At 44.3% G+C, this 12,816-nt stretch overlaps 1 protein-coding gene and 1 long non-coding RNA gene across 40 annotated transcripts in view; one reads left to right on the top strand and one right to left on the bottom strand.

Moving 5' to 3' along the window:
• The window catches only part of LOC141407646 (uncharacterized), a 32,442-nt gene extending 27,158 nt beyond the window's left edge, over positions 1-5,284 (bottom strand). Inside the window, exon 1 of the long non-coding RNA XR_012417451.1 lies at positions 5,173-5,284. This is a non-coding gene — a long non-coding RNA (uncharacterized lncRNA). The remainder of the gene's footprint in view (positions 1-5,172) is intronic.
• CELF2 (CUGBP Elav-like family member 2) overlaps positions 1-12,816 on the top strand; it is an 866,142-nt gene that overhangs the window by 538,943 nt on the left and 314,383 nt on the right. For 16 of the 39 annotated variants that reach the window (XM_045361826.3, XM_045361828.3, XM_005564607.5 and 13 more), the window contains exon 1: positions 10,665-10,911. The exons of the other annotated variants lie outside the window; for them this stretch is intronic. In XM_045361826.3, coding sequence (XP_045217761.1) covers positions 10,838-10,911 — 74 coding nt within the window. In that variant the 5' untranslated portion in view covers positions 10,665-10,837. Of the gene's footprint in view, positions 1-10,664; positions 10,912-12,816 lie in introns of those variants that run through there. 39 annotated transcript variants of the gene reach the window in all.

Here is a 12,816-nt window from a genome sequence, read left to right on the forward strand (position 1 = left end):
ATTTTTTAGAATTTGGACATGAATTTCAATCTTTTCAATTTAAGTTGAAATGTTTTAAAAAATTTTAATACAGAATTATTAAAATAAATGTTACCGGATAAATAGAATTGCCTTCTGAAGTAGAGATTTTTCTATGGACAATATTTTCAGAGTGGGGACACTCAAAGCATATGTGCAGCATAATATTTTTTAAGTTATCGGTTGTGAATAGAGTGGATTTTAAATGCATGCTTGTGATGTTGTCTTACTTGCAATGAGATTCGAACTGCTCATTCCATCAGGTATACCAATAACTGCTTTCAAGAAGAGCTCATAAAAGGTAATTGGTGAAGCTTTATATCTGAAGCTGGCACACTGTTTCCGGCACACTCAGATTCTGCTTCCATGGGAAATGTTTAATCCAAAACAAAGGTTGCAAGTCAATTTTGTGTGGGTTGGGAGGAGAGTAGCCTTCTGTGCTCCCTAGCTGCTTGTCCGTGGCCTGCTTAAAGAAACGACTTGGAAACCCCCACGTTGAATTTTTGACTAAATTACCAATTATTTGTCTGTGATCTAGTCACTGTAATTCCTGGGTAGTCACAGTTAGGTCCAGGAATGAGGGAACTCTCTTCTCACTTTGTTTGCTTTTCCGGTGGCTGGATTATTACCAGCTCCCAGAATTTGGAGGCTGCCCCCATTCCAGCATCCGACATACGTATGCCTTTTCCTTTCACCTGATGGGGATGGTGTGAGGTTGCCCGAAGCTGGCAAACTTATCTACATCTATTTCCACAACAGGAACACGATACGTAATCTGTATCCTTCCATAAGCCTCTACATGTAATAATTCCCCAAGGTAGTGACTTCAACAAATGTTGAAGGAAAATTTAATTCTAAGCCCAGACATGCAGAAAAATGAATAGCAAAAGATTCGAACTGGGAAAATGACTTCTTTTCATAGAAAGTAAATATTGTACCCTAAGCCCTTCTGCCATGAGCTTTGGGAATATTCATATAGATGTGTACTGAGATCTCTAACCCCTGTGTATGAATATTCCTTGATTTGTTAAAATGAAACCCGACAGTTTTGCTTTTTTAAAAATAAGAGGGTATACAGTTGCAAAAATCTCCTTTTGGGGCTGAAAAACAAATGCGAGCATTTGATTAATATTCATATCTAGAACTTTGTAGCAAATGCAGATTGTGCTAGACGACCGAGGAAGTCATTCAAAGAGTGAATCAATACTAATTATTGTAATCAGGGGGGTTAATTAGGTGAAAACGTGGCTGATAAAAAGTTCATTGAGCACAGCCATGGAAACACACAGGTTGATGGAAAGTAAAATGCACAAGGAAGAGTGTTACGTGGGGATGATCATTCTGTATTTAAGGTGTCCAAATTCATAGACGAAAAGCATACCTTGATTTTGTCATCATGGTAGTGAGTAATTAGTGGGTATTAGAAATACCCACTTCGATTTCTTTGTATAGAGATTTCTGTAACAGTCGTTAACGGAATGCAGTCTGTTTTGTGGCATCATCTTCTTCATGGCATTGATCTGTACTTCCTGGAACAGTAAGGATCACAAGTCCATTCAGTGGCAATAATGCCTTTTCGGGTCACCTTTATTAGCCTTCACTGAATTTCTTTGCATATTTTGATAATTCCTGGGGAATCTGGGGTGGGGAGCATTCCTGATTCATAAAACTATTGAATGCTTCTGTAATTGTTACTGGATATAGGAGTCTTTTTCTGAACTAACAGTGACTTTTGTTCGGTAGGAAAGACGAGGCAGTGGTTTGGAGAGGATTAAAATTCGTAGCATTTGACTTGGCTGACATTGGAAAGAGAGTGTCCAAGGAGGGACAGGATGCATGAGGTTTTAATGTTGTAGCCCATTCAGAATTGAAATGAAGTGTCCTAGAGCTGAAGCACCTTTCTGATTAAATGGCACCAATTCATAGAGATCGGACTAAGATGGAAGTTGTGTGTGTGTGTGTGTGTGTGTGTGTGTGTGTGTGTGTGTGTGTCCGACCCTCCATTCAACTCAGAGATGTTGCTGGTTAACCTTGATTTTCGATGAGGTACACTTTGTTCCCAAACACACCGTTCTGCTTCATGGAATGTCGTCAGCAATTATCATGTACAGGTGTGTTTATCTCCCCGCCCCCCCCCCCCCACACACACACAGCTTTCTTCTGTGTGACCGATCCAGCACATTTTCTTGTATGTCAAGACCATCAAAGTTAATAGGAAATGGCATCTGTGGAGAGAGGGTGACACCAGCCCTGAGTGACATGTATTACACAGGCAGATTGAACTCCTGCTACTTTAGCCCATTCCAGGTTGACCCGCCCATGATTGGCTGTTTAGGATCATGATGCATCACTAGAGTTTAGGGAGCAGGACTGGCAGCATGCCCTCAGAAAAAGATAAAAACTAGAGTTTCCCTGCAAGACTATTTAGTTCCACAAAGTTGGTTGTTATGGAAAGGAAAAGCTTGAGGTTTCAAGTTATGATGCTGATACACCTTCGATATGCATGGCTGTTTTCATCCCCTTCTTCAGAAGGCCTGCAGCTGCAATCAGTAGAAAACTCTGTGTTGAAGCTTACTGGCAGCATCACGGGCTTCTAGCAGGTCTGTGAACTGACTAACTTGGGCACAGTTGTGCCTTTATGTGGAAATTGATGAGTTGCTTTTCATCCTTCCGGTAGGGCTCTCCATCTCAGTCCCACCAGGACAACAGGCCCTGCGATGTTGCTCATGCCTTGCTTTGTGAACAACCTGGGCTGAGAGTCCAGCTCTCCTCTGGGCTCGATGAGAAGGCTGACCTGCTCCTTCGGCGATGCCTTTAAGGTATCATGTCTGTAAATGAAAACTCATGTTGACCTTGTTTTTGAAAACTGATTTGATAAAAAGGAATGGAGACCTCATTCCAAGCCTCAGGATGTTTGGTGCCTGCTCTCCAGAAACGATAACCTCCCTCTTCCCTCTGGGTCTGGCTACAGGCCTTAGAAGTATCAGTGAAAACCTCAGTACTAAAAGAACAATCAAGTCAGGACTGGCCTTCTCTCTTCTTTTCCAACTGCCCATTGTAGGTTTTAACAAAGATAGGGGTGGGGGTGTTATAATAGAAATAAGGAGTAAAAATGAAATTTATTAACAATCTACTGTATACCTAGCACTACACTAACTGGTTACTTTTATCTTGTACAATTCAATCCTCAGATATACAAGAGTTAACGGTAGTTGTTATTCCCATTTCAAAGATGGAAAAACTGAGCCCGAGAGAGAGGTAAAGTAACAGGCCTGTAGACACAGTGGGAGGAACTGTGACTCTGTATTCAGCCGAACACCTCACATGAGCCACCTTGACAGTATAACTATTTAGTAGTTGACATTTTAAAGACATTTCTTTCTCTCGTGCTGTGGTTCCACTGCACAGACGTTGATTTGTGTCTCCTGGCTTTAACTAGTGGGGAAGTTATACAATTCAGCGAGGAACCGCCACGTAGGATCTGAGGTCAAATCCCTGGTCACTGTTTATAGTTTCAGCTGCTCGGCCCTTCCTAAATTACAGCTCTTTTAAACTTACCTTCCAGTGCCAGTTTTGGGAATGGCATAGGACTGAAGAAATGGAGCATGGTGCTAATGCAGAAAGCATCTAGCAAGTAAGGAAGGAAACATTTTTGAAAGTAGCAATGTAGATTCTAACAACTCTCTCTTCTATACCCTCATTTGTTCACCTTACAATTGAGGAGGTCTTTGAATTAAAGCATCCCATGCCTCACTTCTCTTGGGCTTGAATCTGTGTAATGGGAACAGATGTCAGAAGGAACAATAGACAATTTTAAAGCATTATGAAATTAAAAAGTGAATTTTTATGCATCTAGGGGACCAAAATAGGTCACACTGCCATGAAAACCAATCAAGCAATAAACATACATGGAGTGCTCAATGAAAGACATCGTCTGGGGCCTCAAGGAGCTCACAACAGTCATGGAAGAAAGAGTAGACAGTGGATGAGGAGGGATCAAGTGGCGCAACGCAGAGACAGGGGAGTTGAGTTGGGCCCTGAAAGATGGGCAGATGGAGGTGGGTGAGGGGGAGAGGGAAGATGTCATTAGGACACCCTGAATTCATTTTTATTATGAAAGACAGCAAAATACAATCCTTAGCTTCATCCCCTTTCTTCCTCAGACCCTAAAGTCATTTACATCTCTCCTCTTCTCTTACGTGCCCTATTCCTATGAAACGGGGCAAATATGTAGCTATTCATATACAGAGGAAATTGAGAGGTGAAGTGATTAGGTCACATGACACTTTGTACACAGCGATAGTGGAAGGACAAGATAGAACATACTCCACTCAGCTTGACTAGATAGCCATACCACTTTTGCCTGAAGGTTTTGGGTAGTTCTTTTAAGAGAAAGAAAAAAAATTCCCCTAATGGACTTCATGGGAATTAGCATCAAAAGTAAAGTTAAATAGAAAGTCATTTGGGATTTTCAAAAACCTCTATCCTTGGCTAAAAATGGCTGGAGATTTGAACCATATTATAGGAAAAAAATAAATTTCCTGTGCTCAAAACCTTAATGTATTTTCAACCTACATGTCACTTTAATAGCTTGGTTATATAATTGCTGTAGTGATAATTAGGTTAACACATTGTGCTTCTTATCTGAGGATCACGGTAGGCTTTGATTTTTCAGCCATTCATCTCTATTAGGAAGTACGGAATGGCCACATTTAAGAGAAAGGTCTAGCTGATGAATCAGAAAATTAAATGACTCATTCCCGGTGTCAGTCAACTCTTTGACAGAATGAAATGCTGAATCCAACAGGTCTGGTTCTTAAGCCTCACTATGTCTTCACTCAGTCTGAAAGTAGCGCTTGCCCTGAAAATTCTGATCTGCATGTACTGGATCAGATATCTTCTCATCCCAGTGACCACGAGCTCTTAGGGAGGGATCAGTTACCATAGTGAGTCAAGTAGATTCATGTGCTTCATTTTAACAGAAACCAAAGCTTTGAGTCTCTTAATCCTCACTCTTTTTTCAAGATGTATTTGTTCAGAAAAAGGACAGACATTCAGGCACATGGGGCTGTCATGCCCAGAGAGATTCCCTCTGAAGTGGAGAATTTGATTCCTGCCAAGATCCGTCTCAGACAACCCCACCCTCAAGCTTACCACGTCCATTTCTCTTCCTTTCACCCCACCTGTTGCTGCCTTCTCTGGGACCGAATGTTACGCCCGCAACTGTGTCCTCCCAGCTGTTGCTGTTCAGCTGTTGTAGTTTGTCAAGCGGTAATTTCTCCTTTTTCTAAAATTTAACACCATGTGACAGTAAGATAAGAACTTCTGGCCAATTGGGGAAAACATGTTGTCGGGGTGGGGGTGGTGAGGGGCAGACTGGGAAGGAATGAAAACCTCATTCTGATAAGTGTAAATTTTGTTCCTGCCGCCAGGCTGGCACCAGATAAGGGCACTTGGTATAGTTTGACAAATCTCGGCATCTTCAAGAGGGCACTGGGACATTTCTTCAAAGGATTTTTTTTTTTTCTCTGAGTGCCTGCCATGTGCAAATCACAGTGCTAGACAAGGAAATCTTTTTCTTCTCCCCACCCCTTCCCCAGACGTCTCCTTCCCAATTTTCACATCCTATTGACTCCCTTCACAGTGGACAGTCTTCCATCCTCCCCCCTCCTCTTCCTGGTAACGTCTGGAAAGGAATCCCAGGGCTCACTGCGAAGACAGCTGTTCCTAGTTCAGAAATCAGCCTTGGTCAAGGCAAGTCAAACGTGATTTCTCTGGCAGACGAGCAACCCAAGGCTCCTCTCTTCACTTTGGTAGCCACCTACCTTCTCAGACACGCAGCTGGAGAGGAAGTTTCTGCCATTGTCTGGCTCCCATTTGAGAGAGAGGAGGAGAAAAGGGAGAAAGAGAAAAAAAAGAAAGAAAGAAAGGAAGGAAGGAAGGAAGGAAGGAAGGAAGGAAGGAAGGAAGGAAGGAAGGAAGGAAGGAAGGAAGGAAGGAAGGAAGGAAGGGCCTGCAATCTTGGTACAATGGAGAAAGGAGAAAAAGGAAAGGGCAAGTTAGAGAGGGAAGCGATGAGATGGTTGGGCTCTGGGTGCGAGAGATCCACAGTGCTGACATTTCATTCCCTTGGATTGGAAGCTGCAGAACACGCTAGCGGGGTCCCTCCTTTGCGAGTGAGAAGGTATGTATCCAAGGAACCGTCTTCAGCTTGAAGGTCCCTTCACAAGGGAGATAAATTCACTATGATGTATTTTGGCTCTATGAAAAACAGCTTCAGAAAAACACAAGATTGCAAAAAATAAAAATAAATAGAAACCAGTAGAAGCTATTCTCAAGCAACGGTGACTACTTACTATTCCCTGAAAAAATGTAAAATGAGCTTAATAACGATTTCATCTTTATTGGCATTTACTTTTACTTAAATCGCCTTAGAAATGTGATAATGTCACCGTTCCAGAAGTTATCAAGATAGAGGGAAAATAAGTGATCATTTAAAACTTATAATTGGCGATATAAATATTTATTGTTTAAGTGATATCATTGTGGAACCAACAAGAGCTAGGCTTACAATATATCACTTAAGGATATGTATGGGGTTTTTGTTAACACATTTAAAAAATGTTTATTTTTGCAAGTTGCTAATGAAACTGCAGTAAGCCAAGAACAAACATGTGGTCACAAAGTCAGATACTCTCTCAGGTACTTAAAATTCATGTGGATTTCAAATGTATTGCCTGGCAATGATGGGAAATCCCCTCACAGGGCCTGTACTGCTTGCTCCAAATGGCTGTGAGCACACTGGACTTGTTTTGTGTTTCTTTGCTGTTGCTGTTAACTGAAACAGCTATGCTAATAAAATTTGAATTTGCAAATGTGATAGAGGAAAGATGTTTTGCATCCTGGTTTGTCATGACGAGCCAGAAATGAGAAGGAAAAAGAAATCCTTCAGTAAAGGTGGCTTTTTGAGTTGACTGAACAAGGCTAGTACATCTTTGTTCTGTAGTTGCAGGGCTGATAGCTACTGTCTTTTAAGTGATGCTACCATGGGAAGCTGTGTATAGGAATAATAAAAAATAGAAATGTCACAAGATATACAGGGTTGTCTGCAGGAGCAGGAAATTAACTATTGGGTTATAAACATGGGTCACGATATATCGAGTACCAGTCCCTAAATTATAGTAGCAACTTTGTACAAAAATGTTGAAAGATCTCTAGTCAGTGGACTGTATTCTGGTTCATTCATTGAGTGAGGTGGCAGAAAAAGGGTTTGTATTCCAATTCAAGCAGTTTGTACTCTGTGTACAAATGCATTTATTAGCACTGTTTCTATTGAGTTTTTTTTTTTTTTTAAATGCCAGTGATAATTCAGTGTTCAGACAATGACCTGTGGACAAAACTCTGTATGAGATGAGGTTCCAAGAGGGAAGTGGAGCTGAAACGGCACAGTGCTTTCCCTTGCCTGGGAAGGCCTCATATAAAATGAGGTCATTCAGAAACTTTCCCTTGAAGTGCTTCCAATTCTTGAATTGCCTTTTGTTTGGGAAATGAATAGCAAGTTGATTAAAAAAAGGAGACAATTAGGGAAGGTAGGGGGATGGGGCGAGAGAAGAGCTCAAGGTTTTTCTACAATGCAGCTAAAACTATGAGGAAACTTCATTGTTCAGGACAGCCTGGTCCCCAGTGATGGCAACACAGGGTGGTGTCACCAACTGGTTCACATCCACAGGTGGGGCCAGCTGATGGCGTCGTCCCCTCCACTGCTGTCAATAAGATCCTTGGCTATAAAATAGCTTCATTGAACCTGAGCGTTCAACAGCGACCCCATAGAGCTGTCTGCCAAATAACTCCACCTGCCAAAACATGATACCTGATGGCTCGTTACTGCATGAAAATTAAAAAAGGGGCCCCGTTGAGTTGTTTTTAGATTTTTTTTTTCTTCCTACCAAAGCAGTGAAATGAGAAATTGAAGCTTTTCATCGGGTGGTATTTGGTTGGGTGTTCTTGTTTTGTTTTCTCAAGAGCTTTTGAAATTTGTATTTTTACAAATGGCTTTTGTGTATGTGCTGTGATCATGGAAACCGACTCGATATTAGAAATGAAAGCTACAAATGGAAGACTGTTGTGAATAACCTATGGTGGGGGGGTGATGTGTGTGAGTATTTTGTTTCCCTCTGGTACCTACCTCAAGTACCTATGCAATCACTACATTATTTATGTATTTGGCAGCCAAAGTATTTAAACTCAGATACACCCCATAAGCTCTCCTCGGTTCACATCACCATATCCCATGTAGAATGAGTTTTCTTTTATATTTGACCCTGATTTTGCTTATATCTTTAAATTGCAAAAGCAAATGTGCTTTGAAAACTATGTTACACAGTAGTTAAATAAGGCAGTAACCTATGCACTTGGAATTCTCTCTCTATGACCTACTTACATACTACTTCACCCTCCTCATAGTATGATTAAAAGCTGCTTTGAATCCACTATTGCCTCAAGGGATTTGAGGCTAGAATTTAACAAACTGCTGAGAAGGTTTAAATCAGTAAGAGGGCTTCCTTACAGCTTCTTCCAACTAATTCACATGCAATTAAAGAGAAAATAAGTATTTCAGAAGCGTACATGTTAATGAAACATGTTCTACCTTATAGAATGTAGATATATATGGAACTTTATGCTATGGCTGATTAGAAAATGTTTTTCATTTTGATTAATACAGTTGTGTTTTGCTTCCGTTTTGGAGGCCAATTCTGCTCCTTTCTTAAAATAATTTTTATATAGTCAGCTCATTATATATGTATATATTATTTATGCAAATAACATATGGAAAACCAAGAACTGTCAAGGTTTGTCTTCATTTATCCAGCTAATTATTAAGATAATTGAAAGACCAACTAAAATCCTGTAATTTCAAAGGCAGAACAGTAGCTGGGGAATAAATGTAGCTTAGTAGTCTGAGGTCAAGTTTGGCCCTTTGGGAGCATAAGAATTCACTCGATTGCGACCATTTCTCAGTTCCTTAGGAGCCTAGACCTGGTTCCTCCAGTAAGGTAGTATTTAAAAAATTAAGGTTAGTTTAGCCCTACATCTAACGATCTTGGAAATCGAAGGTCAAAAGCCAGATATATTGTTCAGCTGAAGAAGGCAACCAAGTCCAATAAGCACGTGTGGACTTAATTGAAAATCCCAGGTCTGATACTTTATATTGCTCAATGCATCAAACCTGGATTTAAAATTGGTATGTAAGTATCCATTTGCCTTCATAACCTCTAAAGATAGTTAGCTGTCATCACACAAGAAACTGGTGAGAAAAAAATTAAAATCATATTTTCTCTATGTCATGTCTGATACATTTAACTACTTGTGACTTGATTGTTTAACCCTCTGGTTTGTGTGATGGTATCCTCAGGCATAATTTGTGAGGAGAAAGCCCAGCTTCCTAGCACGGTTCTGATTTTTAGAAAAACAAAGACTGAAAATTACGTATTTCAAACAAAACCATAATGTGTGTGTGCATGCATGTTTGTCTAGGTATATAGCATATAGCTGTATAGACACATACATTGCCCTTAAAGTTGAAGATGTCATTACAAAATCAAGTCATGGTTTCCCTAAGAAGTAAACTAAACTTTTCGTATGCAATTTATGATGATTCAGAATGTGAAATACGCCACGAAGTCTTACATACTTCTGACTACACTGTGAAAAGTTTGCTACCCAAATAATCAACTAAACAATGAGAACGATCAATTAGAATGTCACCTTAGAAACGAATTAATTTTCCAGAATGTATGCAAATCACTTAAAAATTAAACTCGCCAGCTTCTCTGTTTTTTTCCTAAGAGTTTGGCCATTTTTCTCAATTCTTGTTAGTAAATCAGTCACAAATCTTAAGTGGGTATTTAAGCTTCATGGCCCTTACATTACAGACCTAACACTCGTGAATTCACTCAGCTGGTTTCTAATTATTGTGTTAAATACTAGGAAATGGCAGATTCATGATTTATCGTTTGTGTAGAAAACGTGATTTATGACTTTATTTTCAGCCGCTTATACTTCTTAGTGTTTGCAAGATGACAGAAGAGGCAGTGCCATCGTGCAGAGGCAGGTTTGTCTTCCTTAGGGCACTGCGATAAGTCCCTAAATGTCACTTGGGTCATATATCTGATCTTTACTTCGCCGAAACCTCTTATACCCTTTCGGTGATCGCCGTTAGTTCCTGCCCGGGCAGGCACACCACACCGAGGAGCATCGAAGCGAACCCTCGGGCTGCTCGCCTCCCGCCGCTGGGCTCTGGGAGCGCGGCTCGGGTCTGGAAGTGGAGCGGGCTTTGGCGCCCGGGTGGCCCTAAACCTACTGCGAGCGGCCACGGCGGCCTCTTGCCAGGGACCCCCGGGCGGGGGAGCAGAGCCAGGCGGGGAGCGGGTTTGCCTTCGGGGGCCCGGGGGACCCTGAGAAGTCTGGCCGTGCCCCGGCGGTGAGCGCGGCGGCGGCTGCCCGCCCTGGGTCCCCGCGGGGCGGGGCCGGGTTCGGGGCCGCGCTCTGGGCCGGCGGGCCCGCAGGGGTTAAGCGGCGGCGGGCGCCCCGCGAGCTCCGCCCCCGCCCGCCGCACCTGGCGCTCGGCAGCCGGCCGCCCCGGCGCTGGATTTCGGAGGGGATTGGCGGAGCGCGAGGAGAGAATGTGACAAGTGCCGGCTCGGCGGCCGCCGGGGGAGGCCGCGCGCACCTGTCCCTGCCCGTCTCGCGCCGCCCGCGGCCGCTCGGACGCGCGCAGAGCCGCCCCCCGCCGCCGCCGCCGCCGCGTGCGCCCGCGAACATGACTTCTGCCTTCAAGCTGGATTTCCTCCCGGACATGATGGTCGAGAGCCGCCTGCTCGTTCCTGACAGAATGTGAGTGGCGCCGCGTCCCGAGGCCGGGCGAGCGGGCGTCCTCCCCTCAGAGTCGGCGGCGCGAAGGGGACGGGCGGCGCCCGCGGCTCCCAGGCGCGACTTGGCCGCTTCGGAGCCGCCGCCTCCCTCGGCCTTCGGAGGCCGGCGCGGGACGCGGGAGGAGGGAGCGGGTGCGGACGAGCGGCGCCGGCGGTGCGGGGCGCGGGGCTTGCCCGAGGGGCGAGCGGGGCGCGGCGTCCCGGAGACCGGGCGGGGTCCGCGAGTCCGGGTGAGGACCAGCGGGCGGGGCGCGGCGTCCCGGGTCCCCGCGGGGTGAGTGGGGGACGGGCGGGGTCCACGGGCCGGGGCGAGGATCCACGAGCGGGGTGAGCGGGGCGCGGCGTCCCGGGTCCCCGCGGGGTGAGTGAACGGGCGGGGTCCATGGGCCGGGGCGAGGACCCGCGAGCGGGGTGAGCGGGGCGCGACGTCCCGGGGTCCGGGCGGGGTCCCAGGGTCCGAGTGGGGACCGGCGAGCCGGGCGCGGAGTCCCGGGATCCGGTGGGGCGGACGCGGACCGGGTAGGGTCCGGGGGTCCGGGTGAGGACTGAGCGGGGCGCGGCGTGACGGGGACCGGCGAAGCGGGCACGGGGTCCGGGCGAGGTGCGCGCGTGCGAGTGTGCACGCTCGTGTCATTTGAAATGCGGGGCTGACGGAGCTCTCGTGGCCCGGGGAAAGAGCTTTCTTACCAAATTACCCGCTCATCTGACTTGATATTTGCAAAGATCCTTTCCTAAGGTGGGAGAGGGGAAGCGGAGACAAGGAAGGGCGGGGGGATAATTATAAAGCTTGAAACTAGCCAGGTGTACTTTATTGCAGAAATTAGAGGTAATTTTTACGTAATCATGGTTTGTCTGATATGCAGTCTGTAATTTAATAATTAATGTGATTCTGGTTGTTTTACATGTCGTCAAACTAGGGTAGAGCGTTTATTGGAAGAAGTAGAGAGCTGGGATTCCTGAAGAAAGGAAAGTATGTCTAATTTTTAGCTGGCTTGATAGGAAAGTTTTTATTAGCTCAGAGAAGGTCAGTAGGATCTATTTGTATTTCAGGCATGTTAGGAAAAGGAAACCTAAAAAGAGAGAAAGGATTGCCAGAGCGGGACCAAAAGGTCTGTGTCCTTTTTAGACATTTTAAATTCTCTCTGATCAGGCGAGAAATTGGATAGCGGATCTAAGCTGCAATTAATCTAATCTAGTGGGGGGGAAAAAGGATTTCTATGGTAAGAGTGCATGTAAAATGTTTCCTGTTCTACCCACTGTAGGACTTAACATCCATATTCTTTCTGGCACCTTATGCTACTCTGCAGTATTGAGGTTATTCCAGGCTTTGTGATCCATTTCCCTGGCAACTAACTTTCCCCTGCCATGCTAGATTCTTTTTCTAGCATGTTAAGTGTTATGAGTTAAGAGATTCTTGAGAAACTCTGCAATAGCCAATTATTTGAGCTGCAAGAACCAAAAAAAAAAGGGGGGGGGGGAGAGCGGAGGAGGGGGATGATAGAATCTGTTATGCAAATTGTCTTTTGAGTGAATATTAAGAGTGTTAACTTGCTTATACATGATCAGGTTCCTCTTTTCAATATTCCTTTTTGGTAGTTTTCTCCTAGATATGAATCATGATTAGTAACATTTCCACGACATTTGTTTTAAGAGACCTCTCTCCTGTCCCCCATCGTAAAATAGATATCTGTGTAGACACCTAATACATGTTTGCACATGAGCTAGTGTGAAAGTTTTATGCGGTTTCTCCTCTAGAGGCTAGAGGGTCCAGGCTGAACTGAAGAATTCGCCTAATCGTGATTTTGAATTTATGGTCACCTACTACTTAAGTGACCATAATATAGCTAAGCTGATGAATTCTGTATGA

This window comes from Macaca fascicularis, chromosome 9 (assembly GCF_037993035.2).
Source record: "Macaca fascicularis isolate 582-1 chromosome 9, T2T-MFA8v1.1".
NCBI classification, from domain to species: domain Eukaryota; kingdom Metazoa; phylum Chordata; class Mammalia; order Primates; family Cercopithecidae; genus Macaca; species Macaca fascicularis.